At 36.5% G+C, this 18,572-nt stretch overlaps 3 protein-coding genes across 6 annotated transcripts; 2 read left to right on the top strand and 1 right to left on the bottom strand.

Moving 5' to 3' along the window:
- Positions 1-98: 98 nt before the first annotated feature.
- LOC140788494 (uncharacterized protein C57A7.06) lies at positions 99-6,895 on the bottom strand. The gene is made up of 11 exons (XM_073137757.1): positions 6,426-6,895; positions 6,224-6,350; positions 5,693-6,138; positions 4,732-4,953; positions 4,213-4,599; positions 3,198-3,548; positions 3,025-3,105; positions 2,881-2,943; positions 2,428-2,802; positions 1,423-1,554; positions 99-798 (listed from the first exon to the last, which is right to left on the bottom strand). Exons 1-11 carry the CDS (start codon positions 6,759-6,761, stop codon positions 631-633), a joined length of 2,688 nt encoding a protein of 895 aa, XP_072993858.1. The 5' UTR covers positions 6,762-6,895; the 3' UTR covers positions 99-630.
- Positions 6,896-7,287: 392 nt separating this feature from the next.
- On the top strand, positions 7,288-9,731 carry LOC140792231 (uncharacterized). Of its 2 annotated transcripts, XM_073143092.1 has the most exons (3): positions 7,288-7,353; positions 8,176-8,284; positions 9,163-9,731. In XM_073143092.1, exon 3 carries the CDS (start codon positions 9,182-9,184, stop codon positions 9,524-9,526), a length of 345 nt encoding a protein of 114 aa, XP_072999193.1. In that variant the 5' UTR covers positions 7,288-7,353; positions 8,176-8,284; positions 9,163-9,181; the 3' UTR covers positions 9,527-9,731. The 2 variants fall into 2 exon arrangements, with proteins under 2 accessions (XP_072999193.1, XP_072999190.1); XM_073143089.1 differs by lacking the exon at positions 8,176-8,284 and having other exon boundaries at positions 7,300-7,353.
- Positions 9,732-10,850: 1,119 nt separating this feature from the next.
- Positions 10,851-18,340, top strand: LOC140792224 (uncharacterized). Of its 3 annotated transcripts, none has more exons than XM_073143081.1 (9): positions 10,851-10,988; positions 12,417-12,498; positions 12,636-12,703; positions 14,101-14,198; positions 14,573-14,709; positions 15,219-15,286; positions 17,528-17,591; positions 17,845-17,910; positions 18,018-18,340. In XM_073143081.1, exons 1-8 carry the CDS (start codon positions 10,978-10,980, stop codon positions 17,860-17,862), a joined length of 546 nt encoding a protein of 181 aa, XP_072999182.1. In that variant the 5' UTR covers positions 10,851-10,977; the 3' UTR covers positions 17,863-17,910; positions 18,018-18,340. The 3 variants fall into 3 exon arrangements, 2 of the variants coding, with proteins under 2 accessions (XP_072999182.1, XP_072999184.1); XR_012109701.1 differs by having other exon boundaries at positions 10,858-10,988; positions 17,845-17,930; XM_073143083.1 differs by having other exon boundaries at positions 10,870-10,988; positions 17,845-18,340.
- The last annotated feature ends 232 nt before the right edge of the window (positions 18,341-18,572 follow it).

The following is an 18,572-nucleotide window of genomic DNA, read 5'->3' as shown; positions in this document are numbered from 1 at the left end:
CAGGTATTTATTCACCTGGATGGTAATAAATGTATTTGATTGTATCAGGTGGAGTGGAAATTGCCACAAAGGTGGTCATATCATTGTCATTCAACTACTATATCTAACTTTGAGAACAATGGAGATTATAAAGCACTGTTACAACAGATTAACATGTTCTCATACCACATGAACTCAATTATGTGGTTCCACATACATTAGTTATATACAACCATTGCCAGAAAAGTATTAGAATCATAGAGAAACAGCAGCAACATAAAAGTGACATTTGTTGCATAATACTAATCACACAAAATAGAACAATTCCTCTGTTTGCTACTGACTTTCTCATCATCTCTATCACTCATATCGATCGAGTATGGAACTATTCTGCAAGCTAGCTTGAAATAATGGACATTAGCCTTGCCAAAATCTAAGCTTTGACAAAAACTCCCTACCCTTGACCAACTGGAAAGGGCAGGATGAAGGAAATATTGATTACAACTTCTAACAGATTTTGAAGCTGTCTTCTAACAAAATTTTCTCTACCCTTACACCAATTGGAAGGGCAGGTGATACATCTTTCGACAGATTTTGATGTCTGAGTCTTTCGGAAGGGATATTTCCAATTTCAATGAGAAAATGATGCTTTTATTTGCCCGTCTTTCGATTGGTCTTCCCACTTGATGATTTTGTTCTCTTCGTCTTTGCCTTTGGCTTTGCATTCTGCACCACTCTTTTTGGTTCCTCTGATTTCTCATGAGGATCCACCTCCTCAAACTGAATGGGTTTAATAATAACACCAGCCTTCTTCACAACCTGAGTGACAGAAAACAAGTCAGCCTATGTTAATAAATCTGAACCATAATTCTCTTTCCCCCTCCTCCCCCCAAAAAAGTGCAAAACAAGTTGCTGAATGCTGCTATTTTACCAGAAAATTTATTTTAGCCCTGAAGTAGCAAAGATGATAAATAAATTTAATAATTTACTTATTAGACAATGTTCATGCCTAATCATGCAACTTGAATTTAACCAAACATGCGCCAGATAACAATACCATAATTTTCTCAACTTGTTTGAACAACTGGGAGGCTGCTGCTTCCAATCAAAGAGCATAAGCAATTGCCACAAAATTAGAAATCACCATATAGGTCATATGGTATAGCAACCGTAAGAGCCAAACTAAATAGGAAGAAAGTTATATGAGACGAAGGTCATAAAGAATGCCCCCTAAAAAGAAAAGTCAATACCGACCTAAATAGTAATTTTCATCTATTTCAATATTTCATGATATTTCTCCTAAGGATACTTTATAATACTTTACACTATCTGAAGCTACTCAGATAATCTGCCTTCGGGAGTAGAAATATTGTTAAGCTGTATGATCCCTTGATGGAAGTTAATTTGTATAGAAATGCTAAAATAGGAAATCGTCACACTCACCGCTGGTCGATTAAGTGCTCCAACTGATATGGCTGGATTGTACTCAGGTCCAATAGGCATACGAATGCTCTGCTCATAGACTTCCCTAGTTGTATAAGGAAAAGGCAAACTCTTCGCAAGAAGTTTTTCAGCCTACAAGCCAACACATCACAAGCAAATAAAAATTTAATAATAAAACCACACAAAGTTAAGGAGACCAATTACACGTAAAACATAATCAATACTGCCTGCCTGACATTTACAACAACAAAAGAAAAAGAATTGCATTTCTTCCTGCAGACAGTACCCAGAACTACTGAAACTACACTCCAATCACGTTTAATTTCATTATATTGACATAGCAATGTGCTGAAGATTCTAAAATGTCCTGGAGACTCCAATAAGTTCTCTCTCCACCTTCTCCTCCCTCCCTCCCTCCCTCCATCTTCTTCTCCACTAACTCCCACCCTCTTTCACCGTCTCTCAATCCCTGCTAGTACCTTCCTCTTCCTTCCACATGACACCTCTTTTAAATTCTTTGCATATTTTTCATGTAGTGGGAATATGAAGTAATATTGCATGGCTATTTCCTCATTGTGCAACATCACAATTCATATCCATGTCAGCTTTTATACATCTACTCTCAACATATTGAGAACAAGCAATATACTTCAAACTCACATGCACCAACATAGATAAAGCAAAGCCGCTAATATATTTAACTGATTCAAGTCCATTCAGTACATGCAGGTTTAATAATCATATCATTAAAGTGGACTGCTAATTAGTCCAGAACAGACAACAGAAATATAATGTAAAGGATACAAAAGCAAACTAAGTTCTAAATTCTAATTATGGTATCAGAGAGAATTATACAACACCAACAGACTACCTGGTATATCTGATAAAGGACTATACTAGTAATAACTTCAGGAAACTTGATCTTAAAGCAAAATAAAACTAGATATGCAAAGATAATTGGAAGAAACCATGCAGAAGTTATCAGATTGTCTAAACAATATGTACCTTTTTATCAATTCTCTCTGAAATAATTACATTCTTTAGCTTTGCATCCTTCCTCTTCTTAAGGGCTTCTTCCCTCTTCCTTTTAGCTTTTTCATGTTCTTCTAACATCCAAGAAGGCATGCCTTTTTTCTGTTGGACATTAGTCCATTGGCCCCAGCCAGGAAGCATAACTGGCTTCTCAGGTTCAGGATTCTCCTCATTAAGTGCCTCCATTTTGTTTTTCTCGAACTCTGCTTCAACATCATCACCAGCAAAAGCTTGATGAATGAGGTCAGCTTGTGATGGAAGTTCATAGTCAGCCTTTGTACCGGATGTAGACAAAAACCCATCCACCATCTCTTCATCAGAATCTGAAAAGGCATTTTGTCCCATTTCCTTGCAAGGAAGCCATTAATCAGTTAGGCAGCAACTGAAAATTTAGCAGCAAAACTCAACAATCTAGGGGTGGCATACCTTAAGGTCATGACTATGTACAGGAGGATTCTTAACAACTTCAGATTTCACATCACGTTTCATCTGGTCAAAACATTAGCAGAATAATTAATTCAAGGAAAAGAACAATTCAAGGAAATATTATTATTACTATAATATTAGCACCTTTTTCCAGGGATCTGTAGCGAAGATTGAAACTTCGTATGTCGCCTTCGGCCCAGGCTCTTTGGTCATTTCATCAAAACTCTGTGTTACACCATATAGAATCTTGGTGAGATATAATCACAACCAATCTCGAAATAAAAATTGCAAGTTTGCAGTTCAAAAGGAATTGCTACCTTAAATACAGCATTTTGAGCCACTTCTGGGTCATCCTGAAGAAGCGCCGTTCCAAGTTGGACCTCCTCTGATTTGTTATTTACTTCAGCATTGCCATCATCACGCTCAGTGGTCTCAAAGTCATCTTCACTATCAGTACTTTGGCAACCATTATTGCCTTCCATCCTCTTGCTTGATTTCTGGGTTAGCTTTTGAGCAGGTCCAAAGACTTTTCTACCACTTAATTTTGGCGAATTTGAGCATTCTTCCACATTGTCATCATCAAACTTCCCCAATGATGCATCATATTCTTGAAGAGCAAGGCGAGCTTCTTCCAAAACAGCTTCATGTCGCCTTTTCAAACCACGTTCCTGCAAGGAATTAAAGGTAATATCTTTTAGCACAAGGAAAGAGAGTGGGTCAGTGGGGGCAGGGAGACATTCAAGAACAGGGAATAAAACTAAAGAAGCGATACTATTTCTGCCAATTTGAGCAACTCCAGAAGCTTTCACAAAAAAAGAAAAAAATTCTCTATAATGACGGAAAGATTCCTCTTTGTGGATTAGTGAAGTCCTTGTCCAAAGACCATAATAATTACAGAATTTTGACTTTAGAGGCAAAACAGCGAAGTCAATTTCATTTCCTTTAAAAGCAGAAAGTTCTTTATGATGTGAATATACCATTAATTCTTATTTTCGTAAAAGGTTCATAAAACAATACATTCCGAAGACTTCATACAGATCCACTAAATAAAATATTCAGGAAAGAAAAAGGATTGGATTTGCAGCTGTTTATGCAAACTGGGGCATGATTAAAGAGAAGTGGTCAAAATTACATTATTTACAACACATCTAAGGACTGAAACAGCAAATGAACTTAACAAGCTAAACTTAACGAAATTTTTTCATGCTTGCTTGTTGGTCCTGAAATAGCCTTCATGGAATGAATATTAAGGAAAAATTGTAATCTCAACCTTACCATGAGAAAAAAGGATGAAAATAGGCAATGCAACTTGTGATGAAGAAGAAAGCTTACCATGAAAGGCAATGAAAGGACTCCTGATTTTGGTATCTCCTCCTCCCCCTCAATGACCTTCATTGTTTTGTCTTTCGCTCTATTCAGAAGCTTGAGAGCCTGTTCGTTCTCTTTTGCAGGTGAAAATTCTCCACCACCACCATCACCACCACCACCACCATCATCATCATCATCATCATCATCATCATCATCGTCGTCGTCGTCAGTACTTTCATCACTGCTACTTGAATTGTCTTTCATGGAACTCATTTTTCTAGTCAGAAGTGCATGTTGATGAAGTTGTTCTGCAATGGCAGCACGAGTTCCCTCATCTTGTACATCTATGCCACGCTTTATAATTCGTTTCGCCCATTTTGAACTGTTTTTGTGCTTCAACGTCATACGTTCCTGTACAAAATGATGGCAATACATGTTAGCAACTAATGAAAGTTCTATAGAACACTGAGTGCCGATCATGCACAGAGAAATGAACTTCAAGGGAGCTACTAACATAAAAGTAAGACTTAGACATTTTGGTACCTCTGCACGTTTGTACTCCTGCTTCATAGCATACTCTGCTGCTGCTTCAGGATCCAACTGCATTTCAGCTGATCCAGCCTTCAGTTTTTCTTTCTTCAATATGCGATGATATGTCTTTGATTTAATTTTCTTAATATGCTTTGCCTTCATCTCATGACGAAAAAGAAGGCTCCTCATTTTGGCCAGACGATTCTGGCGTTCTCTGACATCCTCAATAGAAACCTGTGCACAGAAGAAAAGGATTTGCTAACGTAAATCATCTAAACAAATTCAACAGCCAAGTTACAAAAGATGAGACCATGCATCATATAATATAAACCAAAATAACTGAACATAGTAAATTAGGCTTAGCATCTTAGAGCAAAATATACTTACCCAAAGTCTAATTATCTGCAGATTAGCCAAGAACATCATCCTAATACATTACAAAGATGATCACTGTTCTCCTTAACAAGCTTCAGGAACACGGGGAAACAAGTGCCATGATATATCCAAGGAAGTTATACACTTTTCTGGACAGAACTCACCTATAGATATTATTGATTAAACAACAATATAGACCATGAAGTGGCCATAGACAATTCTTGCAGTATATGTTTTTGCTAAAAACTTTGGGCATTAGACTATTAGAGTGACTTAGAAATGCTTCTCCATTTATGTCTTTCATCTTGTGCAAAAAAAGAAATTATGACATCTATGTATCAAACGAGTGATTGTGGATTCACAATCTCATACATATAGAGCCCAACTTCATTCTATTATCATCCTCCAATTACAATTGGCCAATTGATCGCACTAGATGGTCACAACTGAGATAGTGGCATTCAGAAGAATTGTACCCCAAGTAGGAAACCTTAACAAACAATATTGAAAATTTAGTCTTTAGATTCATTCAGCCCACATTCCTATAAAGACTAGTGATCAATGACAACACTATGTGAAGACTAAAATGCAAACGAACCTTATTGAGCTCCAGGAGTCTCGCACCATCCTTGTTATAGGCTTTCACAACTTCTGGATCACGAACCAGCATTGCCATCTTCTTCTCAAACTCAGTCCTTGGCTCAAATTCAGAAGCTATAGCTCCCACGGTTGAGAACCCCAAGTCCACATCTTCTTCAAAGTAAAGAGTCGGTGCCTCTCTGTTCCTCTTAACCAATGGCTCCCACTTTGTGATATCCTTCTTTGAATGCTCATATGCCACCTTCCTCTCCACCTTCTCCCTTGCTACCTTAGGAAGTGGTGCCTGAACAACCATTGGCTTCTTCTCCAGCTGTTGGACTCTCTTCCTTAGCTTGCTATATCCGCTCTTCCCATGAAGACTGTCCAAAAGATCATGAACACTAATCTTCTGCTCTCCAACGTCCCCTTGGAAATCCGATAAATCCACCTTCTTCCTTTCTTTACCTATCAGAGAAAAAAAAATTGATCCAAATGCACCTTTTCTTTTTTACTTCCATGCTCTGAAATTAGAATGGAACCATAATTTTACCATCGAATGCCTCTCCCGGCATGCCGGTAATCGCCTCAAGCATCTTAAAATGTCTATCCCCTTCCTCCCCATCATCCAATTGGTCGTCCTCGTCATCCTCCCCTTCATCGGACGGCACGTCCTCGTCCTAGTACGATAAAGTGCATCAAACTCCATAAAAACCGAGTCAAAATTTGAACTTTACTCTAGAACACTAACACACCTCGAACTCCTCCGGAAGCTCATACTCATAACTATCCACCGGATCGAAGCGACGGTTCTTCCTCGACTCCTCCTCCGGGATCGACTCCTCATACTCATAGACGTCGTCCCGGTCTCTCCCATCGTCGTCCTCGGCATCGGAGGAAGAATTACGATTAGGGTTTAAGTGATCGAGCTCCTTCCGAAGGGCCGCAGGTAGGCGAGGCCCGTACCTCCTGTTCCCTCCGCGTTCCTTCTCCTCCCTCTTCCTCTTCCCGCCCTTCTTCTTGGCATCTAAGGTTAGGGTTACGGATTTGGAGCTCTTGGCTTTTGCCCTCTTAGCTTTCCTCTCCACCATCGCGAGAGAAAGAGAAGGGCTTGGATCGACGGCGCGAAGTCGGAAGAGAGGTTTAAGCGACGGCTGTTCGGCTGCGAATATACGAGTTAGGATAGGTTGAGGAGAAGGCGGAATAAAATCTTACCCGTCGGATTAAAATCCAAGAGCTCAGATAGCTTAATAAGATGAATCAAATCAAATTGGGCTTAGCCTATCGATTGATTTGGGTCGGATCTTATATGAATCCGTATCCGCTTGATGCTACAGGGCATAGAGTACTACCACTTGGATCTAAATCCAAATCCAATCCAATAGGAAATAGTAATTAGTACAATTCTAAAGGTTTTGGGTTTAAAGTGGATGATTTACAACGTAATTAACACAAGTGGTATCACATTAGCATAAGTTTTAGAAGATGTTTTGGGTATTTGACTTGATATTGGGTCGGATTCAAACTTGCAGATTGGGTCTTTGAATGGAACTGGGTCCAATGTGGAATAACGGGTCGGATCTCATTTGATACCTATAATAATTAATAAAGAATTAACGATGAGATTGGGGTTCGGCCGAGAAAAGCGAAGGCGCTGAGAGAGATTTCCTGGAGCTGGCAAAGGTGATTCTTTTTTTTCATCTCAGTATTATTACTACGATTTGTTTCTTTCTTAGATTTTTCTTTCTCTTTGTCTGAGTGAAGGAAAGAGGTATTTGTCTGAGAATTAGATGTAGTAGAGGAAATGTCCCCCGTTTCTACGAGTTCTATGCTTCAAAAGATTGACATTTTCTTATTTCTATTGAAATAAAATTCTGAAGTTTAGCACTGTGAGAGGAACTGAGCAAGATGTAGTTTGTTAGTTATTATACTAATATCTAATCAGAAATGATAAAAGTTAAGTTATACAAAAGTTGGGGTTCCTTAGTAATCAATATAATTGCAATCCAAGCCATTTATCCAATCATCTTGGTCGTCTAGTGCACAACTTGTGGTCAACACGATAATCATCTCTAGAATGGTAGCAGAACCACGAAGCTTTTTCTATGTATGCAAGATTTTGCTTATCTACGAGGTGCAGAAAAGCTTGGAAGTCAGAACCAAATGAAACAAAACTTGCTGCTGTTTACAGTACTTATGTTTCTTATTTTCATATGCAAGTTCAGAAATGTTTGTATCTAACGCAATCAAGTTACAGAGTAAGAGCAATTGAGTTACTTTAGCATCGTGATCAATAGTAGTAGGCAATTAACTGAGTATGATCGTGTCTTTCAATTCAAGAGATTGGATAATCACCATCATTTTATCTAGGCAGTGCTTCTAGCCTTTTACTGGAATTTGGAGGTTATCTACAAGAAAATTTTCTCCTGAGATTAAGCTTCATTCTTAGCAAGTTAGCATAAAGTGTGTTGTAGACATTCTGAATGTTTGTGCCTTTGCTGCCAGATTTTGGACATTTTGAGAGGACAGGTCCAAATTTGGAGAAAAAGTTTTGGTGATTAAACTAGGGCACCAGATCGTCAACAGCTGCAGCTGCAAAAATTTCTTGTAGCAGGCACTGTCAATCCATTCTCATGAACTACTGCCACATAATCACTTCGACTAGTTTGTAGATTTCCTGAGTTCTTTTCAGTCAATCTTGGGTTTCTATTTCTTGGCAACTTGCATCATGGTTTCCTTCTTGTACAAGCTTATCTTGTAATATCTAATTAATGTATCTGCTGCTCTTCTATAGAGTTGTTCTTCTGTCTGCAAATTGGACTTGTAGGTTCTATACTAAACTCTGCCTATCTCCGCTTGCCTCAGGCTTGAAGTCAACACGATATTTAGTCAAAATGATACATAGAGATTATAGCTGTGTCTAAACTGCATGGTAGGCTTTTATCAAATTTTTTACTTGATCACTCCTCACCATTAAAGCCCACTCACCGTATATATGCCATATACTTGTTTAATGAGGTTATTAAGTGAATCCTTCTCACCCGTTTTTATCTGAACAGATAATTTTGGTAATCATGTTTCAAATCAATCACAAGATAGTGTCTGTCTTAAACTGGTGAATCTATCTTCGCTAGGTGAATCTATCTTCGCTACTTGAAATCACGTACTTATCATTTTGAACTGCAGTACCAGATGACTTGTTTGTTATTGTAAAAAAAAAATATAAAAAAAAGATGTACTTCTACTCTACTGTGAGCCTGTTACGGTAGTAAAGATAACTCCAAGGAATAAAAAATTTCTCCTGAATGCGTATAAGCAGGTGAGTCCCCTCCTCCAAGTTCCTTTGATAGCTAACACCTCAAAGGCACTCCCAGAGTTCCTCTATCGGAATGGTCGGAGTGAAATTGCATGATCTTGTTCTTTGAAATCCTTCTGTTGCCTAATACTGTATTCCATGAGTAACGCTGCTTTCTCATGGTATTCTTGTCACAGAGTATACGCTGCATTTGCTATGGTAATCCCTCCTACAGTGAGATCACCAAGAATTACCAAGTACCTCAAAAATTACATTCTGAAAATCCATCTTACAGACAAATATGTGAGTGCCCAGGTAATTAATACAACAACGGCCACAATTGCCTCCTCTGCAAGCTCACAAGAGAAACTGCTTAGACCAAGTATGGAGTCCACTGGAGATGTTGCTGCAGCTGCAAAGATTGGAAAGATCCTGGGTGAGCGAATGTTATTCAACGGCATCCCTGCTGTTTCAGTGTCTTTGAAGAGGGATCAGAAGTACCATGGGAAGGTTAAGGCTGTCATAGATTCCATGAGAGATGTCGGAGTGAAGCTGCTTTGATGTTTGATTGTAGATTCTTTTAGACATTTTTTCTAGTGTCTTGTTCTTAGATCTTGAATGCTTCAAATTGTGATATATTTATACAGCACTAATGGAAGTGTTTCTGGTCCATCGTACCAAGCGCCTTAAGTACGAAATAATCATGATGTTTCATTTTGATGTTTGATTGTAGGAATTGGAAGAGGTAATATGAACTTTTTTTCCTTGTTTTTTGCTCTACCAGTTTTCAGATGTTCATTGTTTCATTATTTTTGTGATGCATTAGTATTGCATGATTTCTGCATGAAAACATCACTACTTAATCTTTGGTTTGACATCCTACCCAGAGGTACTTGCTATATTTAGATCTTATGCACATAAATCTTAGTAAGTTGCTGATTCTTCATAAAACTAACACCTACTTAGTTTCATCCGTACAAAGAATACCTCAAGAACACCAAAATATAAAAAAAAGAGAACCATACCAACCATATAAGTTCAAATCATTTGATGTGCTCAACCCAGCTAACATTGCTGTTCTTTGCGGGCATCTATCTCTTTTTCTTTGCATAAGAAATCATGGAATCAAGTTTTAGGTCTAATTTAATTAGACAACAAGAGATTATGGATGACATCTTCAATTTGTAAGTCTAAGCCTACTTACAGAATAATTGCAAAAATAAAATATTTTTCTTAACAAAATCTAGACAGTGATATGCAAGAAAACCTATTAATAAATTAAAGGATAGGTTAGAGTAGTTATAATTGATCAAATGTGGTTTGGCCCAATTTTAACTTACGGCGATATTTTTTGAGCTTAATAAATTTCTTATGACGGAAAAATTGACACCAATGAAGGCCATTGATGATCACTAGAGGTAATTTTTTCTTAAAAGTTTGAAGTATAGAGGTGTAAGTTAAAATTGTGTCAAACCATAAGAAGCTAAATTGCAATTTGCCTTAAATTCAATTGGCATGCATGAGCTACAAAGTTGGAAGCATAGCAAAATAATTAAAAATAAAAATGAAAATTAAATATATTTTATCTTCTTTATTTTGTACCCAAATCACTCGCTCTCGATTATAATCACTTCCTTGCACTTTTGATTAAACTTCAAATATAAGTATTATAAACAGAGAAGACAAAATAACTTAATTAATCCTATTTATAAGAGATAGCTTAGCAGTACAAAATAAAAATTTCGAGAGGTACATTATTCTTTTTTAATTAGTAATATTTCTTAAATTAAAATTTTATGAATTATATTAATTTTAGATGAAAATTCTAACGTTTAACTTAGTCAAAACTATTTAACCCAATATCTTGGGTGTAAAAGATATTTAATCCAAGAAGAAATCATAAGAAACGGGTACGGGCGTTTCGGGCCTTGTTACTACGCTATCTCCTGCAAGGCTACAACTCGCCGCAGCTTTCGTCTCCCCCTCGGCTCTCCCTCGACCGCTCTTCCAATATGTTCAAGAAGTGAGATTTTTCTCCCCTTCTCGGTTCCGATCCGATCTCTTCTTTCACTTTTACGTCTAAAATTATTGACATGACTCTTTCTTTCTCCTTGTGTTGTTTTAAATTGATCGATCTTGTGCAGTTTCCTATTTAATTCTTCGGGGGTATATGTTTAGGTAGGGTTTATTAGTAATCTCGCTAAGTTTGACCTCTTTCAGGTTCAGATTATTTTATGGTGACCAATTTAGTGTGTCTGATCATATACTTCTTTTTTAATCTCTTTCTTCGAGGGTTTGTCTTCTTAAAGGTTTCAATATCTACATTAGATTTGTAACTTAGTTGTATCTTTAGTTATATAATAAAAGATGCATGATTTAGTTACTAGTGTGTGACGTTTATCTTACAATGTATGCCTTAGACTGGTGGTGTGAAGCTTGAGAGTAAACAATTCTGACGTCTGGATGTTAATCAAACGCAGAATGAGTTGCTGAATTTTAAGGCCTTCTTTTTTCAGTGGCAAATGTATTACTACTTTTTTTCTATAGTTAACACAGCATTTTGCTAGAAATACTTGTATTTATCTTCATAAGTACATCAAGTTGGTTGTGTTCCCCCCCGGTATGGGCTTTGTTTATTTACAGAAATTCTCTTTGCTATCTTGCATTCAGGATGTCTGCTTTCTGCTTGTTTCTCCTCCTTTCAGTTTTTTTTTCATTTCTTTTATGGAACACTGCCTCATTTTGGCTTGTAACTTGCATCAGCTGTCGATATTACCTTAGGGATCTGTGTGTTCCATCATATTCTTCACCTTTTGCCCTCCTCAGAGTCAAACATAGCCCCTTACATGTAATCAGTAATTTTCATCTTTTTGGCATTTGTTTGGAGTCCTTGGACTCTTTCCAAGTTTATAATCATTCATGGGTTTGCTGCTGTTGAAGAGATCATGTTGCATATTATTAGGTAGATCTTCTTACCTGTATACTACCTTAATTAGTGAATGTGGCAGACAACAGGCTTTTGGTACCTTCATAAAGTCTAGTCTAATATCATAAAAATTTGATTAAGAATTGTTTGCCTGTCTGACATAGAACCCTACCTAGAGTCATTTATGATGATGATTGCAATTACTTTTACTGATAAAATTTTTGGATTGACTTCCTAGTTTGTTCAGCATATTTTGTACAATTATTGACCCTTATATTAGTTGGAGTAAGTTGTTCCTGAAGATTTGATTAAATAATTTACTATACCACATTCTAATAAGTAGTAGGCGCAGCTGTTTTTCTTAGTATGATATTGGTTATGCATGGCACTGTTGCCCTATGTTATTTCTATAACAAATTGTTAGTAACCTCAATGGCTTAATATAATTTCTTGTTTTGTGAAAGTTTGTTTCTCATTTATTTATAAATTATATTCCAATAATATACTTTTATCTTCTATTTGAAGGTTCTCGTTTGAAGATATATCTGCACAAAATCAAGTGAAGGCATCTGTGCAACGTAAGATTCGACAAAGCATTGCTGATGAGGTTTGTTATGTAGATCACTCTTTATTTTCTTATGCACTTGAATATTTCATTTTATTTGTATTTTGAACACTTACTTTTTTCTGATGGAATAATTATTATTTTGTGGGTTTTCATTGATGGAATCACCTGTATTGAAGTATCCTGGCCTTGAACCTCTACTAGATGATATACTTCCAAAAAAATCACCTCTGATTGTTGCTAAATGGTTAGTCAATTCGTTCCTTTTCTTTTGTTGAATATTGAAGTGTAGAGATATGTTTAACATTTGCTGTAAAAGAATAGGGTTATATTCCTCCTATAATAGTTCTATCATTTCTGTCATGTTAAACTAAGTAGATGCACTCTACCTGTGCACTTCTTTTTTTAGTTATTATTTTTCACTAATTAGTTGTCATCAAGTTTCTCTTTAGATATATGAGCTACAATAAATCCTAGATAAATATAATTAGCCTGAAAATCTTAGAAATTTGTGACTGGTTAATATTTATGTGATCTAAGAGGTTCAAGACAAATGAGATTTCCCATTTTCACTAGAGATTAACATTGCTTTGATTGTGGACGAGTAATTAAACAAAATAGAACTAGTGTTTGACTTAAATCCTGTTTATTTCCTGCTGATGCGGTGGTTTTAAATTTTTAATTGATGATGCTAGAATATTGTGGATATTTTGTTGGAATCATGATAAGAAAACTTCAGATCTTAACGTTTCCGAACGAGTAGTTATCAGTTTCCAGTAATGAAGCATGAAGCGCACTTCAGTGAATTTTGGTGTCAAAACAAAGGTCTATGTCAGAATTATGGAATGCTAACTTATCTAGGTTTTAACTGCTCCTATGCCTGCACAAACAGGAAAGCCTTTCGAGCAATAAGCCCCTAGCCTGCTCCACTTGTTGTTCAATTGCTTTCGCACTTGTCAAATGGACAAAGGATAGACAAAAGAGACTTTAATTTATTGCCAAGCGTTACCGGAAGTTAAAATTTTCTCTACCTTAATTGTTTGTTTTGTCAGAAGGTGGGATTGAGAATGTTATTACGCAGATAGATTAAAGAAGAATAAAAAGAGTGAAGAGATTACGTACCCCTTCATTTAAATGAAAAATATCTCGACCTTCCTATAAGACCTGTCATGCTTTTTGTCCAAATAAGTATGTGCTTGATACTTGCTTGGTCAGAAATGAACCAGGCCTGATAAGATGGTAAGCAAAATGTTCAGATTATTATAGAGTACCTTAGATGATGTTGAAACTTGAATTAGTGTAGTCTTACCCCTTGATTCTTTTCTGGACTGAATTTTCTTGTGTCCTTTTCTTATACCCCTTAATTCTTTTGTCTATTTGGTTCTAACAATTTAATATACATCATGTTAGATTTTACTGGACATTAAATGCAGTATGTGATATAACCATCAGAACATCTGTTGTTATCAAGGAACCTTTTGCCATGTCCTAGATCATGAAAACGAATTTCTTAATTAAAATATGAATTTAGCCTCATGTATTTGTGAATGCTGCTTGTTTTCTAGTTGTTGATGTCTCGATAAAATAGAATTGCTAAATTCATTATGACCTATTACAAAATTCTGATAATTTCTTATTTTACAGCCAAAATCATTTAAATCTTGTAGTGGTGAACAATGTGCCACTGTTTTTCAGTGTTCGTGATAGTCCTTACATGCCAACTCTTCGGCTTCTTCATCAATGTAAAGTATCTTCTTGACCTTTCTTCCTGATATCTGATTCTTTCCTGTCTACTTGGTAAGACTCCATGTTTTCCATTATGAAGATTCTTTTATATTGTTGATTCGTAGTAGTTCTAACTCATTGTATGAGCTAAAAAGAAAAATATTTTTGCGAGGGAGTTTTAACTTTTGTTATCTTCACACATCTAATTCAAATAAGCATATTGGGGTCATCTTGATGATAAAGTTAACCCAAAGTAAGAATGCCATTACCTCTGTAAGGAACTATTGAATAATGATGTAAAGTGTAAACATTGACTCTATGATGCCTCCGTCTTGATTGTACAGTACAGCATTATTATATCTAGGTTTATTATCTGTTTTTGTTCATCCAGATCCAGATGTGATGAAAAAGTTTCAAGTGGACAGGGGTGCTATCAAGTTCGTTCTTGCTGGTGCAAACATAATGTGCCCTGGTCTCACATCTCCTGGTGGCACTTTGGATGATGAAGTAGTGGAGGAAGCGCCAGTGGTACACATTGCCTCCTACATTTTCTTGTCCATTTCATGTCCTTTGCAGAAATTAGACTCATGAAAAATGCATAAATAGGAGTGGGAAGGAGTGAGGAATGAGAGGGAGTGATGGATAGAGGAGCTTGGGAAGGTAATAAATATTAGCTTTGTTGTTGTTAGGAGGTTGGAAGGGTGATTTTGGATGGTAAAAGGAGGGAAATACATGTTTATTCTGAGGGAGGGAAATACGTGCTTTTTCTGAGTTATATTTTGGTTCTGTGTATCTTTAGTTTGTCATCCAAACTAGTCCATCTCCGATAATGAGAAAATGTGACAGCCAGAAATCTATTACTCAATTGAATATCCGAGATGAATTTAGTAGCTCTACAACAAGTCTAGGATGGGCAATACAGCTACTTGGAAAAGCAAAAGCCTGCACGCATATAATTAAATAAGTTTAGTTGTTCACGAACTTGGAAGTTGTAGGCTTTTGGCTACAATGATGGTTACTTATTTTGTGTTTTTCAGGCCATAATGGCTGAAGGAAAACAACACGCATTGGCAATTGGATTTACAAAAATATCAGCAAAGGACATGTAAGTGCTTTATATATTTGTCACATAATGAGACAAGATTATTTGTACATATATACATATATATAGGCTTTTCCAATTGAAGACTTTATTACTTTTAGATTCTCAATGAACTGTGATACTTCATCACTTTCCAAATCTAAGATCTTAAACCAGTATACTGTACAGGACCATGTAGTTTTAAGCCACGATGTTCCCTTATGCCTATTTTTAATACTTAAAGCAGAAAACACTTCTAGATCGTGAAGGAACTGTACTTCCTATGCTGGAATGAGGAATCAACCTGTGTGAAAAATGAGTGTAAGTGTGTAACTGAAATGAGAATGTTGAGACTTGAGAGGGATGATTGGCCTCACTTGGAGAGGTAACAGAGATGTGCACCACTAAAGATTTAGGAGTAGCACTAATTGTAGATAAGCAGCATTATCTTAAGACTGCTTGGACATGTCCAATGTGCACCACTAAAAGATCGATGCAATTTAGATGGAAGTTGCCCATAAGAGGGAGAGAATAACTTAAAAAGTTTCTTGGGTTCTAATTTGCTTTCTCCTCTACCTATCGCAAGTTCCTGCATATGACAATTTAGATGGAAGTGCCACAGGCAAGCCCATGCTAGTTACTCATCGGCACAGTAATGCATGATATGTACTGGCTGTGCCACAAGAACGATGGAGATATTTACCCTCCTCCTCTATTGCTTCTCATCTTCTCCACCTCCGCCTCTTTTCATACTCTGCCCACCTCCGCCTACACCTCCACCTTGCTTCCCTTTCCACTCCTCTCAAAACCCAACGCCGGTTGAAACCTTAGAAGGAGAAGAAATTTATCAGCTCAAAGCAGATCAGAATTTTTTTCTCTCGAAGATCATAACTTCTTTTTTGATGATCTATTTTGAGAGTAAGTATCCACTTTCAAGAAAGCGGATCCTAACTTAAACTTATTCTCATGCAGATTGTAAGGATAGAAGAGGATCTTATTCGATCGTCTTCCTCCTCTCCTAAGAACCCTAAAAGCTTAATTTTTTGGCACTCTCCATGCCACATGCTTGTGCTTCGTCAGCACGACCCATGCTAGTTGGCATGACAATCCTTGTATCTCTCCATTTTTTGTACCCGTCTTGTAATAAATGCTTCGAAAAGCTTGATGTTTACATTTTGCCAATTACGTTTTGTTTAAAAACAAAACAAGAGGGTTTTATGCTTAGTAGGCATCCTTTTGCCAATTACATTTTTGAATATTTTAACCATTGTTCCATAGGTTGCATCTTATGGAGTTGGTGTACTGGTATTACATCTTAAAATATGCTCTGACTTTGCTAGTGACTTGCATCGGCAATTTTTGTCCAACTTGAGGAAACGGAATCACAACAAACAAGTAGTTGGATCACTGTTTAAGCATTGTCTACTTCAGCAGGCTGTTTTCTAGTACCTTCAATACTTCTTCCAAAACAAGTATATCCTTCTATGAGAAGAGTCTTTTTATTTTTTTATTTTATATAGATAGAAATCTATGAGAGGAGATGTTGGAAGGAAATATTGATAGATAAGCTGCTAGAAGTCAGAGCCAATTATTCTAGAGTACTTTATATTCTTTTCATGGCCTTGTTCACATACTATCTGATTTAGAACCTTTGATATTTGTATAATTATTTGTATACTAGAAATTGTGTTGTCTCATATAGAAGAAAATGTGTTGTGTCTCATATAGGGGAAAATGCGTCTAAGGATATTCATACATAATATAAAGATGCTTCCCGGGGATGTGCAGGTGTTACCCCAAGTAGGGCTCAGAGTTTGTGGATTTATGGTGGTCACAAACTTGTCTGTACTTTTTATATTTATCTGCCTAAGCTGATTTTTACCGTGGACCTTGTTGCATGCAATCATGTATGAATTTTAGCTTGTGGAAGTCTGCTAACCTCATCAATAGGTGGTAATATCAGATCAGTTAGAGAAGGAACCATAGGTCATGTCTCACCTTTTCTTCTTATTATAATTGTATCCTAAGGCTAAATTTGATCTTTCGAGTCTATTGGTATTCTTTCCTTGTAAGACAAATTACATACTGTCATGATATATTATATTTGAATAGAAAAGGAAAAAATAATATTGACATTTTGCAGTAGGACTACTACCAAGAGGATTGGAGTTGATAACATGCACTTAGTTCGTTTGCTTTCTTTCTTTATCATTTCTATTTGCAATACATTCTTCTTCTTAGGATGTACCTTTTCAATTGATGCAGAAGGACTATAAATAAGGGAATTGGAGTTGATAACATGCACTATCTAAATGATGGCCTTTGGAAGGTAGCTTTCTTCTATTCTTTACTTTCGATGAAATCTCTTATTTGGTTCCATCATTTTGCGTTTAAGTTGATACTGATTCTGCTTGGGAAGATGCCACCCTGGTTTCTCATTTCATGTTCTATTTTGAATTTTCGATAACGTCTTCAAGTTTTAGATATCTGTGCAGATATCAGTGTCATTTTTTAAATTGTTTAGTATTCTTCTTCCTTGTTTTGTCTCTTTCTTATGGCATATAATTATATTCCCTCTGCAGATGGAACGACTCGAATAAGTAGCATTTCTGAGGACGGATGGACTCTCTTTGCGAGAGATTTTGTAGGCAAGTCTCATATTAATTTGGTAACTGTCTACGAACCTAGAAAATCTTTGCCGACATTTGACGTGTAATAACATTGGTCTCGTGGACTATCTTCTGTGTCATTAAAGGACGTGGGGGCATTGACTCGTGAAGTTGAAGGCTGCTTTGAGCTGCAACTATTGGGATAAAATAGATTGATGGCATCAACGCTTTCCAACTTTTGTTGTAATGTTGGAAGGCATAATACAATGCCATTTACACTGTGTCTGCCATTTGAACGTTAACAAGTTTATCATGTCACAAAGTCCCAAATGTAAAACTAAAGGTTACAATGATGGCTCGCCATCTGCACTTTGCCACATTCTGATAAGTGGCCTTTTTGCAACTACAGGAGAAAAGATCTGAATGTCACTACCTATATGGCTATATTTGAGCAGTACATTGCGGAAAATATCATTTGTTTGATATATTTTTACAATATAATTTTCATGGGTATATCTGCACAAAAAAGAAATTAGTATATTCTATCCTTTTGAATAAAATGTTTCTATCCCTCTTTTATCGGCTTTTTAGATTAAAAAAAAATATTGAATAGTTTAAGAGAAAATCCTATTGGGATGGATGAGGCGTCCCTTTAGCAAATATATCATGATGTTTTCGGAATTAAGGTTTCGATAAGACAA

The sequence above is a fragment of the Typha latifolia genome, chromosome 1 (assembly GCF_019914945.1).
Source record: "Typha latifolia isolate L0001 chromosome 1, TyphaL0001v2, whole genome shotgun sequence".
In the NCBI taxonomy this organism is placed as follows: domain Eukaryota; kingdom Viridiplantae; phylum Streptophyta; class Magnoliopsida; order Poales; family Typhaceae; genus Typha; species Typha latifolia.
The sequence above is the reverse complement of the archived record's forward strand: the minus strand, read 5'-3'. Positions and strand labels throughout refer to the sequence as shown.